Source organism: Propithecus coquereli, unplaced genomic scaffold, assembly GCF_000956105.1.
Source record: "Propithecus coquereli isolate 6110/MARCELLA unplaced genomic scaffold, Pcoq_1.0 Scaffold66, whole genome shotgun sequence".
Lineage (NCBI taxonomy): Eukaryota > Metazoa > Chordata > Mammalia > Primates > Indriidae > Propithecus > Propithecus coquereli.
The window spans coordinates 1,896,493-1,915,169 of NW_012152618.1; the positions used below are offsets into that span (position 1 = coordinate 1,896,493).

An 18,677-nucleotide genomic window follows, 5' to 3' on the forward strand; every position below is an offset into this window, starting at 1 on the left:
GGGCGGATTCCTTTTCCTTACTCTGTCCGCTCACGTAATAAAAATAAGATACTTCTATTATGCGTCCTATTTTCTATATGTTGGAATTTTAAATAGCACATGCTTCTTTTTGGAAATACTAATGGGAGAAGTAAAATTTACCAGCTTTTTTCCATTAGGCAAAGACAAACTAAAGATAAAATATAGTCATGCATCACTTAACGACAGGCATATGGTTTGCGAAATGTGTCGTTAGGCAATTTCGTCATTGTGAGAACATTACAGAGTGTACTTACACAAACCAAAATGGTGTAGCCCACTACACGCCTAAGCTGTACCTATGGTATAGCCTATGCTGCTTGGCTACACACCTGTATAGCATATTACTATACTGCACACTGTAGGCAATTGTAACACAATGGTAAATATTTGCACATCTAAACATATCTAAAAGGAGTAGTAAAAATATAGTATTATAATCTTATGGGACCACTGTTGTATACATGGTCCATCATTGACTGAAACCTGGTTATACGGCACATGACTGGTAATTAAAAACGTTCTAGTGCAAAGTCATTAGAGAGGGGTAGTCTAGGGTTAGCCTAGGGCCACAAAACTACATTGACTGAGGCTAGGACAGAATAGTAATGTTCTTCTGATTTATTCTATGAGGGTTACAGACTCTGTAAAGCCAAAGAGGCTCTTTTTTTTTTTTTTGGTGTCTAGTTCTATGAATTTTTTTCTAGCTATATAGAGGTCTAATTAACAAATAAAAATTATATATATTTAAGAAATTCAACTTGCTGTTTTGATGCATGCATATTTTGTGGTCAGCAAATAATTCTGAGGGTAAGGCTAAAATTGAATGGCTATAATAAAACACAAGACAGGAGGGGAGGAAAAAAGCAGAATTTGCATCAATTTATTCGTATTTTCTCTATTTTCTCTGATGATATTATCTCTAGATTTATGTAATCAAGTGACATCTAAATTTACAACATCCTCTGGGAACAAAGTTTCTGTTACAAAAGACTAACAGGACCCAGGGAGAAGTAGGAGACTCAGAAGAGTTCTCAGTTTCATGATGTTTAGGGGTAACTTGGTGCTCAGGGTTTTCTAGCTCTTGTGTTGCTCTCACAATCCACAGGAGGACACTGGCCCAAAGAGTGGATGAGAATGTTGATGAAATGGTGAGGGACCAGCCACTCTTCTGCCTAGGGAAGGCAGGAGGCAAAGCCATGCCAACATGGGAAGGGGTGAAAATTCACATCTTGGAAAGTAACACTGCACTGCTTCTTTCCAACTGGTGCCAATTTATGGAAACGAGGTGTGTCCCTGGAATGGATTCCATTCTGTTTTATCAACTTCATGGGAAAATTACTATCTGATGATGTCCGAGGACATTTTTTATGCCGTTGCAATCCTTTATCACGTGATTAGTTACTTACTAGTTGGAAAAACAGACAATAAATTAAAGAGATGAGCGAAAATTCCATTTTAGTTGCATTCCCAGTGTTATGTGATGCACAAATCTTATTTCTTGTCCATCCTCAGTGACAGTATGTGTTCAGCCTCATCTCATTCTGTCCAATAGGGGGATACTATTGCTGTGCTGCCATTGAGTGCAGCATTAAAGTCAAGTCCAAGGAAAGCCTCTGTGTTCTACTTTATACAATTTACTCACTTTTATAGAAATTTTGGTCAGATACAATCTAAAATCTTGGTATGGACTTTTGAGCATAATAATACAGAAGCAGATTTGTTCAGTGATTGATTCTCACGTATGCTAAGTTCTAGCATAATTTTGAGGGACAAACCTTAAATTTACAACAGAATCACAAATAGATTTACAAAGAATATTTGGGTGTAAAAAGAAATGAGAAGACATTGCTAAGATGCTGGGTTGAGTAGCATGAGGAGAAACATTCAGATAGTATGCATTTTTACTTCATTTTCTTCCGAGATCGGTCATTAGTTTTTAAATTAAATTTGTGTAAATGGGATCCTGCCTTCCTGAAAAATAAAGGCTGGCGAAAATATTAGATTTACAAAAATGTTAAAGAAACTCATGTTGAAAGCACCATTTATCACAAATACTAACAGGTGATGCAACACCAGTCCCTGCCTGTAAATTCTGTCTTGCGTATTTTACTTTCTACTCAGCACCACATTTAGCAGCAAGATATAAAGAAACTCCATGTCCAGAACACTATCTCAACTTGCAGAAACCATCCTCCTCTGGTGCTGGATTCCAAGAGGACAGGGACCAGGGAAGATGGGAGGACACTCTCCACACATTCCCACTTCGAGGTCCTCAGGCTCTCTTTGCAAACGCATATACTCTTAAGTCAAACAACAGATTTTATTTTTAGAGCTGTTTACCTAGTCACCATTTCTTTCTCTTTGTTTGATGCGTGTCCTCCAGAGCAGAGAGGTCTGCTTGCTGCAGATAAGAAGTATAAACGATGGTTTTTGAAATACTGATCAATTAAAGGAAGAACGACCTGAAAGAAAGAAAAAGAAAACAGATCTACGCAGTGGAACCTTTTGGAGGATGCGTGAGAGCAGTCAGAGTTCTGTTCGCATGCGACAGGTGCCCTGATACCCATGCAGTTAGCACCGTGTCAGAGTACGCCTCTCTTACATCGCACTCTGCTGTCTCCAGTCTGCGGCTGGGGTCTGGGGGGAGACGAATATGGTGGGATGTGATTACGGGGAATAGAGCAAATTTTCAACAATTTGGAATTATTCTCAGCATTTTCTCAAAATAAAATATTCTCAATATTTTCACATAATACAGTTCAGTGCTCAACAGGCTCAAAAAGTAACCCGTGACTACCGTATTATATTGAGTCTCTACTATGTGTGAGGATTGCAATTGACACGGTGTCATTTCATCTGTAGTAACTACTCGGTACTGTAGATGCCATCACTTCTGCTCTACGGGTATAAATGGAGACACAGACAGTGAGTGACTTACTCAAAGTCATGTTGCAACTTACTTGCCTATGCAATGATCTTTTCACCTGGCCTTTCTCAAAGCCCACCTCCTACTTCTGTGCACATTTAGTCCTGCTGGCCTCGGGCGGATTCCTTTTCCTTACTCTGTCCGCTCACGCCACGTGTCTTTGCACATACCATTCCCTCTGTCTGAAATGTTCTTCCACACTCCATGATCTATTCACTTCGCTGCTCCTGCAGACCTGAGCTCAGTGGCACTTCATCAGATAAGCCTTTGCTGATCTCAACCAAATAAAATCCCATATTCTCTGCTCTTATAACATCATTTATAATTTTACATTTTGTGTGTATGATTTTGGACTAAAGTCTCTTTCCCTAGGAGCCTATCAGGTACACAAAAGCAAGAAACATTGCTGGGTTTCTTTCTCATTATAACCGTTTCCTGGCCTCTAGAACTGCTAATTGGTCTGTTTTCTTTATCACTGAATCCCCAGTGCTAAGGGCTGTGCGGGGCCTATAGCAAGCACTGGATAAATATTTGTTGGATGAATAAATGAAAAAAATACTAATAACTGGCATTGCCAATATTCAAACTTAAGTCTATCTAAATACATTTTTTTTCCTACCACATGGTATAGCACAGATATATATAATGGAGGAATACACAAATTTTTATTGATCTTCCTTGAAAGTTGTGACATTGCCTGAATTTAGTGATTAGCACATAGTAGGCACTCAATTAATATGGTGAATGAATGAATATAGACTTAGTAGAAATTAAGTCACATTAAGCATCTGTAAACAAAATCAGTATAGGTGCTGAGTATACAGGCAACAGAATGTATCTTAAAGGTATGATGAGAAGCCATGAATACAGCACTCTGATAACTGGCTACCAAGGGGGATTACAACCTAGTAGACACTGGAGATACATATGGATATATCTCTATCTATCTACCTATCGCTACCAGTGCGCACCCCAGGACAAACTTCAGATCTTCACATGATTGGAACAGACTCTGAGTGCTATATTGAGTAGAAAGAAAAGACAAGAGAAACCTCCCTTACAGTAAAGGACACAATTCTGAAAACATACTAGAAGCCAAATAGTAATCAATCAAAAAGCATGCTATTTTAGAATCCATATGAAGATGCATTTATAGCATATATCTGTAATAACTATTGAATGGAAGCACTTTGAAAGGAAATTGATAGCAATAATTAGGACTTCAGGGTAACTACAAGGTGTCGTAAACAGGAAAGCTTACCCAAGGGCATTGTGTCTTCATGACAATCCCCAGGCCACTTCCTAATGCCTGACACAGACTAGCCACAGCATAAATATTGAGAAAGTGAATTAAACCAATACGGAGACTTTTAAACTCTTCATCCCCTTCCCTTTTTGGCCAAAAGGAAGTGATGAATTTCCAGTAATACAGCAAATTCTTGATAAATCCTTATGAAATGGAATGGATAACAGCAATGGGATAGACTGCGTATATTAACAATTTATCCTCTCTGAACCTCTACAAAATGAGTAGGACTAAGGTCCCACAATAAAGATTCTATACTAAAGGTTCTTTGAAATGTACCCATTTATAAATTAACTAATGCGTTTCCTAATGATAAAAGAAATATTCATCTAAAAATTTAAAGTCATAACAATATTCAAATGTTAAGAAATAGATATTTTTTCCTCTACATCACACGATAAAGACAAAATGCCAACTTTGAATTAAACCCCTGATAGAACAAAGTCATTTGAGGACGATAGTAGGGAAATCAGAGCAAGTTAAAGTATGACCACGTGTGCTGGGAGCATGATTCATGCAGTTATTTTCATGCCACAGAATATTTACTTGTAGTAAAAGTCACACTTGTAGACAAGTACATTCTGAAACGGGGCAACAATCTAATGAGTATATTTTGTAAGCAAACACACTGAAGCAAAAACAAGATGGATTGTATACTGTACTTTTGCAAAGAACTTGATTTCTTGCTCATAAGGGAAATGTTCTCCTTTGCCTCTGCTGCCACCATCTGTAGATATGAAGAGTTTTTAGGTACATGTTGCACTTCAAGCACGGGAAGACTATTCACCCAAAATGTGAAGTTTAAAAGGCATTGTTAAATGTATTATCCCACTAAGCTGAATATAAAAAGCCAACCAAAATTACAAAGGCTAACTTCAACGGTCTAATTTGAAAAAAGGATTTTTTAAAAATACACAAATCCGAACAAAAAAGCTATTAAGGACAGTCCATATTTATGGTTAGGAGCACAAACACTTGTGTGGTTTTGAGATCTTACTGACATGTAGGGGGAAAATGGAATAGAATCAAGAAAAAATCCCAGGTCGTCATTAGCCTTTAGGGAAGGAAGCTCACTGGAGAGAGGAAAGTGAGTATAAATCGAGTCCACATAATCGGTTAGATTTTAAGCCTGGCCTCTAATAAAGATGGTTATCTTTGGGTGTGACTAAAAGTTAAAGCTTCCAATTTTAATACACAAACTCGAAATTTGCAGAAGTCAGGGTCTGCAATGAGGAGGAAGATAACAATTCTAATACTAAGTTGGAAAATGAGCATTCTGCTAAAGAATAAAGAAGTTCTGACCTATGTCAAAAGATAATTTCCATAAGCAAAGCAAAAACACCCAGGTCTTCCCCCATGGTTTTGAAAATGATTCAAGGTTAAGAATTAGTTTAACCTAATGAATTTACCTTAGAAGGCGGCCTTTCTTACCTCCTTCATGCATACAGAAGAGGTTTCATATATAGAGAAGAGGTAATAATAAACTATAATAACCATAATGATAGGCAGAACATACTGAAGAGCTAAAAACTTCATAATTTTATATCATGTTTTAGTAAAATTTGTAAGCAGAGCTTCCAGCTTTTATCAGAATCAAACTGACTTTGCTTGAAAAAGTTCTTTTGCAAATAGAAATAAAATAATTTGACATAATATACTTTATCAAATCTTAGACATAAATTCAGGATAATTTTTAGGAAATTTAGGTAATATTTTATAATACCAGAACAACGCTCTCCCCAGGAACAGATAAAAGAAAATGATATCTTTTTAACAGTTGCAAATTTCATTTTTGTATTACTTTGTCATTAAATCTCTTTTGAGCACATTATGCAAAATGGCTGGGTCCATATAAGGGACTTTCTCATATAAAGTATGTCAAGGCAAAATTTTGTGCACAGCCAAATCTGCTAATATTTCAAGGAATTAAATAGGAAATTTCTTGTCTTTTACTGCACATTTTAACAAAAATGCTTATGTGCAAAATGCAAGAAGATTTGGAAGAATATGACCTATGGAATAATAAAAAAATTAGAAAAAGGCGTATGTGTATTCTTACTATCACAATTAGCTTAGGTCTAGGAATAAGTAAGTTAAAGATGTGTTGCAAAGACAATAATGAGAAGGATAAAGGGAGAAGGCAATATAGCAGTTTTCCTTGCAATAACAATGAAAGATGGAAATTAAAATAAATGATGGTATTGACAATCACAGTTCTATCTGTTCATGTAACAGAGTTATACATAATTTGCCCTGGCACAGACATGCGAAAAAAAGTACACACAACAATAGGAACTGTAAAAAATGTCATTTTGTTGGACTCTGTCATTGTAACCTACTTTCTACCCAATTTGTAATTGCAGTCCCCAACTCCCAGACCACAGACAGGTACAGGTCCACGGCTTGTTAGGAACCTGGCCGCATAGTTTCAACTGCATTTACAGCTGCTCCCCACTGCTCCCATTCCATCCCCCTCCCCCCATAGAAGAAAAATTGTCTTCTATGAAAACAGTCCCTGGTGCCAAAAAGGTTGGGGACCACTGGTTTGTAAGATCCTGTACCTTGTGGAAAGAATGAAATGTGCTAAGTGGAGGAATGTGTCCTGGAGCAAGATTCTCATCTCTCCCTACACACAAGCACTGTACTAGGTAGTTTATTCAGAAATTTGAATCAAGCTTGAACAATATCTGAACACATTTCTACCTTTCACATTTGTGTTTCTGTTTTCCATGTGAAGGTAAAAAATCAAAAACAAAAACATTTTCTTGTTCCTCTCTCCAAACGATTACTCATTTCCCCCTTCTCCTCTGCCATGCCAGAAAGAAGACTGGATCTTGGAGGTGCTCCCCCATCAGACCCTTTTAAATGCGGAACAGAAATTGCAATATTTCACTTTGTGCATGAGAGCCTCAAAAATTCACCACTGCTTCATTTGCTTTCTTGGAGGTCAAATTTCATTAATTCAGGCTAATTTGGCTACTTGTTAGGATCAATCAGGAATCGTATTTTTTAAAATTATAATTGTGCTACAGAGAGATACGTTATATGCTATAGTTTGTATAGTTAGTTTTTATGAAAAAGATGATTAAGAAGAGAGCAATAACGCAGTATTTGGACTGTAGATAAAGAGGCAGGTAGAAAGAAAGGGCAGTTTTTTACGAGAACGATGGTCAACTGGAAAATCTTTAATCTCATTTATGATATAGGGAGCCAGAAACGAGAAAATATCAGAGCTCGAATTTCTAAAAACTTTAACTTTCTGCTATGCCAGAAACTAAATTTAAAGTCTAAGAAAAACAGCAGCTAAAGGATCCAGGATGAAGGGCCCAGAGGAAACGTGTTGAAAGGCAGAAGGTGGCTAGGCACAGTGGCTCACACCTGTGATCCTATCACTCTGGGAGGCCAAGGCGGGAGGACCGCTTGAGCTCAGGAGTTCGAGACCAGCCCAAGCACAAGTAACACCCTGGCTCCACTAAAAATACAAAAATTAGCTGGCCATGGTGGTGTGTGCCTGTAGTCTCAGCTACTCGGGAGGCTGATGCAGGAAGATCCCTTGAACACAGGAGTTGGAGGTTGCAGTGAGCTATGATGACACCACTGCACTCCACCCAGGGCGACTCTGTCTCAAAAAAAAAAAAAAAAAAGATAGAAGGAATGAGTATTAAAAGCAAAAACAAAAAGAAAACCTTGAGATCGAAAAAGAAAATAAAAGGATAATGACCAGAAGAACATACTGTTTTCAAAAGGGAACAAACCATACTTCCTTATATCATATTACCAACCAGTGTCTAGAAGATGATCTGACATGAAGGTGTAATTAAGAAGTTGAATTTTAATTCAACATTGCTGAGGAGGATCACAAAATAACAGAAGTGACAGGAGGCTGCTTTGATGGTCTGTTCTGAATTTAAGACACAAAATAGTGAGTTCTTTTTGTGTTGAGGCAGCCCTGGGCTAGATGGGGAGAAGGTCTTTCCTTGTACCCTAAGAGCATATAAAGTATTCTGCACTGCAGATACTCCAGCTTAAATGTACGTCCCTACAAAAGCTAAACTCAAGGCCTTTATTTACAATGTCTAGAATTTTTGAGAATCTATAGAATTTTTTTTAATGAGTAGAACAATTAATATCATAGGAAAGATTGAACTCCATCTTAAAATTTTGATGTCTTTCAAATGTATCTTTCAAAATGAAAAAAAATCAATGCCAATAAACATAAGAAAAAAAGAATTACAGGTCAGATTTTTCTTTTTCTTTTTTTTTTTTGAGATAGGGTCTTGCTATGTTGCCCAGGATGGTCTTGAACTCTTGGGCTCAAGCAACCCTCCCACCTTAGCCTCCCAAGTATATATGTGAGATTTTTCTAAAAGTTCACAAACTTAACCCACTCATGAAGAACTTGTTTGTCTATTGACTGTTGGATGCTACTTAGTACTAGGATGAATAGGACATGCTTATACTATCAGGAAACAGCCCAGTAGAATATGCTTTTCTATATCCTGATGTTGTAAACATTAAGAAAAACAAAAACTGGGCTATTAGCAATAGGAATATGGTACTTACCAAACTCCAGGATATACTGATGGGCTTCATCCACATAACGAATGAGTTGTTGGAGGAAACTATAAGCAAATCGTTTCTCAATAGAAGGTGTGTCCAATTCCAGGTCCTTAAACCCTCTAGAATAGCAAAAAATGAAATATGAAAAGCAATTTACACAGTTTCTTAGATGGCAAAATTTTATAAAAAAGAAAATATACAAATATACAAATTTTAAAGTTTATCAAATATTCTTGTAGCTCAAGGGAAAAACGAGATTTACTTTATAAGGAATACTTTGCATCTAACATGAAACTGCAGTGAATAACTCTATTACTATGCAATAAAGTGTTGCCTTTACAAAAATAGAGTGTGATTATTTGGCCTAGGGATTTTGCCTAAATGATGGAAGGTGATTTAATATAAGCAGCAAAGGAACTCAGTTATGTGGCAAACAGCTAAGGACACTAATGTCTCAGATATGTGTGCACTCTGAACATACTAAACAGTAGCTCTAAGGTTTAAACAGATCATTGAATTCATTTTAAGCTTTAAATCTGATGGGTATATTTAAATATTCAGTCTTATGAAAAGAATGTGTAATTGGGGTAGGTGCACTTTTACCTGGATACAACATATCCATTGATCTGCAAGAACTTGAGGATGTCCTGTGCTTTTTCCCTGTCCTTGGCTTTCTCTTTGGCTGTCAGTGTATCATACGGCACCAGCAGGGGATGGTTTCCGCCTCCTAGGAGAATGTCAGGATAAGAACGCAGCATAGTAATTTGAACATAATCTTAGATGAGACACCCACATATATAACGGGACCATGCTACAAAACTTTTCATATCGTTTAATGATACATAGCGCATATAAGACTCATTAAGACTTCTGCCTCTAGTGCCTTTAATATTCCAATTAATTCAGGAAAACTGTTCAAAGAAAGACTGCATATGCCTTGTAAGAGGCAATTAAAACATGAACATACATGCATTTATAATATCAAGTGTCAATAACATCTGCAGTAACCAAGGAGGGAGAAACAGCTGCATTCTCTTCTCTCTTCAAAGGAATTATGAGTTGAAATAGACACTAAAACATACTCAGCTGGATCTAGTAGAATTGTAAGGCATGTTTCAGGTGTTATGCTTCATTTTCTGCCCCACCAAGAGAAGAGAAAAAAATGTCTTAAATATCAAATTTTTATTACACCTCTCAGATCTGAGAGTACTCTATAGTCACGTTATTTATGAATACACAAAACCCCAGGTGGATGTGCTAAGTTAAAACTTGATCATTCTTGTAATCCTAGCACTTTGGGAGGCCAAGGTTGGTGGATCGCTCAAGGTCAGGAGTTCGAGACCAGCCTGAGCAAGAGCGAGACCCCGTCTCTACTAAAAATAGAAAGAAATTAGCTGGACAGCTAAAAATATATAGAAAAAATTAGCCGGGCATGGTGCCGTATGCCTGTAGTCCCAGCTACTCAGGAGGCTGACGCAGGAGGATCACTTGAGCCCAGGAGTTTGAGGTTGCTGTGAGCTAGGCTGATGCCACGGCACTCTAGCCCAGGCAACAGAGCCAGACTCTGTCTCAAAAAAAGCACTTGATCATTCATTAAAAAATTCTGGCAAACTTCTAGCAAGAGTCTAAATTCCTAGTATACCTATTCAGGTGAGAAATACTAAAAGTATTCCATTCTTTAGATTTAAAAAGTCTAGAAAATACTTAAATTTTAAAAACTAATAAGGAGAAAAAAATTCTAAAATTATAAATTTTATAAAATATTTTTTATAAAAATATAGACAAATGCACTGTTGATTTCAGATATAAAGATCTGATGCAAAGATGCTATTAAAGCAGTAGCAAACTGAATGGCATGGTCTGCCCCAAATTTAAAGTTCATAAAATACGTATGGTAATATGCATTGTGTGGGATGCTGAATGACCCTGAAATACAACTGCTACCGAAATTCTAGGAAGAAAAAAATTAAGAATAAACATATTGTTTGAATTATGATAACAACAGACAGCCTATTAAATCAGTTTCCAATGTAGTTTGGCCAAGAGCTACAAAAACAATCCTAAATGCTGAATTTTCCCTACACAGAAAATAAGCAAAAATGCAAAGGAGAAAGTGTCCTGTTTTTCTAGAGCTGGCTTTGACTGAGAGTGCCATCTCAGCATCTAGTGTCATCTGGACATGCAATCACCCACTGAACTTTATGACCATTAGGTGACACTATACTATCGTAAATGCAAGGGAACAGTCAAAAGCCACCAAGCTAACAAATGTGAAGCATAGTGAGGAGCCGTCATTTATTTCATAGTATGACATTAATAGTATCAAGCATACTACAGTTGTCAGAGGACAATACTAACAAACACGTTGTGAATAGCAAAAAAGGTTATAGAAAATATTCACAAAGTGCACTGGGAACCAAATGCGACTTCTGTCCTAATCAAAGATCCAATTTAACAGGATACTTTACGAGGATAGCATAATTTTTAAAAATTTATTGTATATTTTCAAATAGCTAGAGGAGCAAATTTTGAATGCTACCAACACAGAGCCATGATAAATGCTTTGGGTGATGGATATGCTCGACTTGAACATTACCCACTCTACACATGTACTGACATATCATACTGCAACCCATAAACATGTACAATCATTACGTGCCAATTAAAAACAATAAAAGCAATTTTTAAAAATCAAGTATCTAATATTTGAAACTCGGACTTGGGGGGGGCAAGGGCAACATACGTAACCTAAACATCTGTACCCCCATAATATGCTGAAACAAACAAACAAAAAAAGAGGGTGCCGGGTCAGAAAACACCTAGAAATTACAATGCTCCTTTTGGAGCTGAAGGCCCATCATTGTTTTCTAGCAATTTTATTCTTTGCAATTCCTAGCAGACTTTGTCAAAGCTGAAAATAAATACTTTGGGTAATTTACAGATATGTAAATTGACAACACTAATTTTTTTTTAACTTTTGAAATGGGAGAATCAGAAATTTCATGATAAATAAAGAAATATTCATTGTCATTTTTTGAACAACTCTATACAAATAAAATAAAAATTTTAAAATCTGTGTTATCAAAAAAAAATCAAGTATATACTAATAATTCAATCATCCTAATTTAGCCAATCATCACCTATTTAGAGCTCTATTATTACACTTAGTCCTAGAGAATTTTATTAATTTGGCAACTTAATTTGTAATCTACAATGATTTTGGGGTCATATACCAATGGCTTACTCTGGGGGAAGTGGAGGGACAGAGGGATCCATAATTTAAAAATCCTAAGAACACAAAGTACCTTCGGACTCTGAAACTCTCCTCACCTTATGAGATCTCCACTGAACTACATGGGGTGGGTAATTTGAAGTCAGCCGGCAGAATGGGACCTATGCCTTTGCTGTGCCTCTTAACAATGACTGTGGGCATTTCCCTTGCTCTTCCAACCCTCCTCTTTCCCATTTATGACATGGGTGTAGGTGTCTTATGTGGAAGGAAACCAGCTACATGAATAGGCAGTAGTTCCTAGGATACTGCCTCAAACTTACTAGCACCGGCCTGTGAACTTATTTATACCAAAGGTCAAAAATGCTTGCTACTGGGGCTGTCCTTGGCTTCACAACAGCTTACTTTGATACAAAATACTTGAAAAGGTGGTGGGGAAAGATTAATAAAAAGAGACGCCAGGTCTTTACATTTTTCACTAATGTGGGAGTGCTGATCACACTTTTTTGGACTTTTATTCCTTTATTTCTATTAATGATATACTCCTTATGGCACCTGATGTCCCCCAAAACTTTGCTAGATTCCTAAAGCTAATTGGGAGAGCACTGAAGACCAGATGACCAGGGCAAGCAAGAGAGGGATTTTACTCCAGAGTTTTCTGATGCAGATTCATCTTCTGCACATAGATGCCCAGGTGATGAAAGAGATCAGAATGGGTGGAAATGAAACTGCACAGCTTCGCACGGATCGTGTTAGTGTTTCTGAGTTCCCGTGTCTCTCTGTTTCTCTCTCTCTCCCCCATCTCTATCTCTGTGTGTGTCTCTCTTTCTCTGTCTCTCTCTCTCTCTCTCTCTCACACACACACACACACACACGCACACACACACACACACACACACACACACACAGAGGTACCGAGAGTGGCAACAGGCACCCCCCACCCTCCCACCCAGACCTTCTTGGCAGTGGAAGTAGAGCTGGCAGGACATAGCTGCCTACTCTGCTGGTTATAAGCGTCCTCCCTACTATTAACATCCCCAGGTGAGAAAACAAATTTAAGAAAAGACGTGTGTGGTTTCTGTTCTGTCCCAAATCTCAGGCTTATCTTACCTTTCCAAGACTCATTTCTCTGCTTTGTTAATCTCGATAACCTAAAAGCCAGCATCCAGTGCTGTATATCTCAACACCTTTCCTACTGGTCTGCCATTTTGGTCCTAAACAACTGACTTCCTCTGTTAAAAGGAGATGCACAGGGGCAGTGAGAAAGATCAATGACTGTGAGGACTAATTTCATCTATCTTATCATTTAGCTTGCTGCAACCATGTTTCCCAACTATGTAACAGGAATTTGGGACAGAACAAGCAGGAGGCAGAAGTATGGATGTTTCATCTACGAGTGGCATGACTTAAATAAAACATTGACTGTAGGACGCTCAATGTGTGGTCCAGAAATTAGAAGCAATGCTGATTTTCTAGCATACTTATTTAGCAAAGCAGCATAGGTTCAATATCTCTAATCCAAAAAATAACAACCCCAAAATGCTCCAAAATCCAAAATTTTTTGAACACTGACATGACACGCAAAGGAAATGCTCATTGGAGTATTTCAGATTTGGGGTTTTGGGATTAGAGATGCTGAACTGGTTAACTGTATGCAAATATTCCAAAATCTGAAAAAATTCAAAAACCTAAACACTTCTGGTACCAAGGATTTCTGATAAGGGATATTCAACTTCTAATAACATAGCTGCTTATTAATTTTAATTTTAACCCAACCATAGTGACTGAAACATAGCTGGAAAAAAAGGAATGGATTTTTATCATCCATTCTGTTCACATAAAACATAGTAATTTTATTTATTAGTCATGTAGGTAGTGTCCCTCAAGAATATTACTCAGCAAAACTCTATGATTCATTTTCTATCCATGCATCCACGGGCCAGCCAATGAATTAATCATTCATTTACTACACATTCATGGAGTGTTTTAGAATAACAGGCACAGTTCTGAGCCACATTTTGCAATAGGCAATTTAAAATGTAGAATCCACTCATTGTCTCTCCATGAACAATCCTATTATATTCCGTGTTATTCTGTTTCCCAGTGCTTGGTACTGGTACCACCCTACTATATTGCAGCTATCCCCTTCACCACGAAATACCTCCATCTTGCAAAAATCTTCTCCCTCTGTATTTTTATCCATTCTAATAAATAGAAATAGAAGATTTCTTGGTGCCCAGAACTATACAATAAGGATTACAAAAGAAGTAAAAGTTGGGGTCTTCAACTTGAAAAAATTTTATTCCAACTGTGGGAAGAAACCCACATAGGAAGTCATTAAAGAGAAAGTATGTACACACACACACACACACACACACACTATAAACAGTATGGGTATAGACTAATGACAAATAACAATGAAAGAAATCATCAGTGTAGGATATATTAAACTTAACAAAACATGAAAATAAGACTTGAGAAATGACTAATAGAATATTAGATCATTTTAGTATTTTTAGAAAAAGAAGAAAAGAGCAAACAGAAGCATGTAAGAGACAGTAACGTAACAGACTAGATAAAAGAAAGAGGCTGAGATAGGAATAAACTGGGATGAGATAAGAGATATTTAAGTTAGAAATGAGAGTCAGGAAGTGAGGTCTAAGTAATTAATAGAACACTATGGATATTATTAATAGGAAGATAAGTATAGATGCCTATATGCTAAATTGGGTAAAAGAGAGCCATCAAAATTCTGAGACACAAGAAAATACACAATAGCAGCCAGGAAATTACAGAATTTTCACCTCGACTCTGTTATAGGCACATTTTAACCATTCTAATAAAATAAAGGTATAATGAGCTTTTGTGCTTAAAAGACTAATTATTTCATCCATATACTCATGTAGCTGAACTCTGATTATTTTTTGATAAAGATTTTTAGAGAATATTACCTTTGGACTCCAACTCCATTTTCTTTTTCTTTGCCCATATATTATGGTAATTTTCAGCCATCATTTCTGCCATAGCCTTAAATGAAAAAAATATTTAAGAGCTAAGTTATTACTTCAATAAGTAAAAAAGGACAACATTGCTTTCTAATATGTAATATCAAAACATGCCTTAAATTAATAAATCATAGAGTATTAGTGCTAAGATACATTTAAAAGATAATCAAACAGCTTTCTTATTTGGAAACTGAATTCCAAAGAATTCTAATGATTTGCAATATTATACAGTAACTAAATAGCTGAGTTGATTCTATAGGAATAGTCGTGGTTATTTATTTATAATATTTAACAACATGTTTTATTAATTCAATAATAAAACTTCAAAATAGCTATGAACTTTAACAAAAAAATATATTTGTTTACAAGTTCTTGTTTTAATTTCCAAAGCTTTAAAAGATGACCTAAACCTTATGAAACACGGAATGCAAAGAACATTACATGGACAGTCAAAAATGTGACTTCTGGATCAATCTCTGCCCAAACTAGGTAAGAGACCTCGGATTAGCCACATTAATCTCTCTGTGGCCTTCTGGATTTTGATAAATTTACCTCTAAGATTCTTTTCACTTTTGATTTTCCAGTTTACTATGTCATTTTAATACATTCATACAGGAACAATAATAAAGGTCAACCGAACAATTTAACAATTCAATACTTCTTTATTTCTCTTGGAATGATAACAGTTACTAACAATGTCAATATTCACTGTTTGGATATCATATTGACCTGTTAACTTATGTTCTAAGGCAGCAAATTTTTCACCTCCCAAGGAAAGTACAAAGCAATAAATTTTATCTTTGTTCAAATTTGTCATTTCAAACTAGGTTCCTTAGTGACAAAGGAGAACGGATAAGACTACGAACGGAGCAAGCAGAATGCCATTAATTTCCCTGGATAAACAATTTGAAAATTAAGATGATCTTTGAGCAGAGCATTGTTATTTATTTACTCTTTTCTCACATATAACTATATAATATTATGATTTTAATGGATATTATCTTTAAGAAAAATATGTGGAGGAAATACCCTAGAAAAAGTTTTATCAACTTTGATGGCACTAAAAGGTTAGGGTACATAATCTATAAACTGTGGACACATTATATGATAACCACATTCAAACAATTCATGCTGGGACGTATATACAGGAAAGTGTTACAGTATGCATTTAAAAATGAAATTTGGAGGATATTTTTAAAAAGTAACAGTACTTACATGCAGGTCTCTGGATAATGTAACATTGCTCATGTCAATGGCCCGGGGGCTATAACCATGGGCAGCATCTACAGAAACCTGGATCAAAATAGTGTGTCATTAAAAACTCTATGGTCAGAGACTTAAATGATACTTAGAAATATAAGGCAAACATAATTTCTCAGCTTACACCGGCAATTACCTATACAAAATAACTTTGCAAACATATCTAGCAAATTATATTTGGGTGCCTGACAATAATTTATGATTAACATTAAATACATCCAAATATCTTAGGGATTGACAATCCCAAAAGTTAATGATAATAATTTGACAAATTATGCAATGAATCCAAAATCCTGAAATATTACCTTACCTTAATGCAAAGAACCATTGTATTCATGAATTTCCTACAAATTCTAATTGGCTACACTGAAATTTATTCTTTTTCATGAAAGCAACAGTTAACTAAAGAGGTCAATATTTACAAATGTCTTTGTGGGTCAAACGTTAGGATTAAAAAAAAGCCAACTTTTTAGTTATAAAAGTATATCATATGGTATTCAATGGTTTACAAAGAAATCCTCGATGCTCAGGCAAGTCTTCCTTAATTTCTAAATTTAGGCTTTTAAAAAATGAATTGTATCTTCTCATCAATGTTAAGAATGTGTTTCACTACCATCCTGGGCACTTACTTTGCTCTACCCAATGGCATATTATATGAAAATTTACCATAGAAATGAGCTCTGGTTCCTGCTTATAAATCTAAAATTATATCATGATATACTTCATAATTGTATATTCTCTCTTTAGAAATGAATAAACACAAAACTAAAAGTGAAATAAAAATACAGCCTGTGTCATGCTCGTAAAATGAACAGAATCTGAAATATGCTATAATTAATAATGGCCTCATGAGCAATACTCAACTTATACTCAACTTATATTCAGTTTTGACCGAACCCTGGCTTCTGTGGCTTCACCATCTAAGAATGAAATGGTAATGCAATCACCATGTTAAGATCATGCTGGTTTTCCATGTCCCAAGCAAGCATGTGGTCCAATGTAAAAGCATATTCCTACATTAGCTAAGCTTATTACAGAGGCTTATATGATTCAAATGTAAATTTCAACTGAAAACACTAAATGTGAATTAAAAAACGACTCTTGAGTCTATAGTGTTTTTTTATTATCTAGTTGAGCAATCACAAGCCACCCAAATGGTAACTCCTGCTCCTGGACTGTTAAAATTTACCGAGACATCATAAAAATTACAAATTCCATTCCAATTGGATCCTCATTACAACAGTATTTTTAGCTAATCCTTATTGGATCATACCCTATTAATAATGAATATTTTCAGCCTAAATTTTTTTTAGCTCTTAAACCCTCTCCCTTCTTAAGACATTTGGCTGACAACCACACTTCTTACTTCAGTGAAAAAAGGAAAGGAAAAAGATTAAATAGGCATTAATTGCTTAAAATTCATTACCTTTCACTTTCAAAATTACCCATTCAACTACAGCTGTCAGTGCTTTCCCCTGTCTGTCCCATTCCACAGGCAGCTGTGCCATAGCTACAGACTGCCTGTGCCCTACCAAGTACAAATAGTGCAGGCTTCGGTAATACCTTACCTGTTTTAAGATTTTGTTTACCCATCTGTTAAATGAGGTTAAGGCTTGTTAACACATGAATTGCCATGTGAGTTATATTTAACTCACGCTAGTTTTGAGCCCGGGGCCTCATGAAGCATATGTAACTCCCACATCTCTTTACCTTGGGAGCCCTGTGAACTATTTTTCAAGTTGCATATAACTCATGCACAGAAAACAATTAAAAATAACAAATCTTTCATTAAATTAGAAAGAATCATGTTATTTTTGAAGTTTTTATTCTATTTTCGTAATAAAACACCATGGCCCCAAGGAAAAACATTTTTTTTCTAGTGTGGCACTCCATGTACTAAGAACTAACCCTCAGATCTGACTGGAAATAAGAAGAAAGCTCTATGGGCAATCTAACTGTATTGAATGATCCCAATACTTTAATCATGATTCAACCTCACTTAAAACTAAAGAAAAAGTAATATTTTTTTTCCTCTCCCTTGTAAATTTTATTAGTCTTCAGAATCTTCAAATTATTTGTTTAGAAAAACCCAATAGTTAGATGAAGAATTGAAATTATTTAAAATATAAAAGAAATAGTTGAATCATCACTTCGATTCTCACCTGGCTTGTCTGAGAAATACGACGGGTCCGGTTATAAAGGGCCATGCTGTCTCCCTCCCGCGTTCTTTCAATTCTCCAACCCCAAGCCAGCATGGTCTTCAAAGACTCTTTGATTGGCCAGCGATAAATTTCTTTTTCCTAGAGGAAAAAAAAAAAGAAAACAAAACAAAACAAAAACTAGGGCTATCATGAACCTAAATGAAAATTA

The 18,677-nt window shown here is 36.0% G+C and overlaps 1 protein-coding gene across 1 annotated transcript in view; it reads right to left on the minus strand.

Annotated features, from left to right (window-relative positions):
- Positions 1–18,677, minus strand: part of RYR2 (ryanodine receptor 2 (cardiac)) — a 509,242-nt gene that overhangs the window by 152,770 nt on the left and 337,795 nt on the right. Inside the window, 7 exon segments of the mRNA XM_012660153.1 lie at positions 2,362–2,483; positions 4,916–4,980; positions 8,817–8,932; positions 9,417–9,540; positions 14,994–15,069; positions 16,263–16,340; positions 18,470–18,607. Coding sequence (XP_012515607.1) covers positions 2,362–2,483; positions 4,916–4,980; positions 8,817–8,932; positions 9,417–9,540; positions 14,994–15,069; positions 16,263–16,340; positions 18,470–18,607 — 719 coding nt within the window.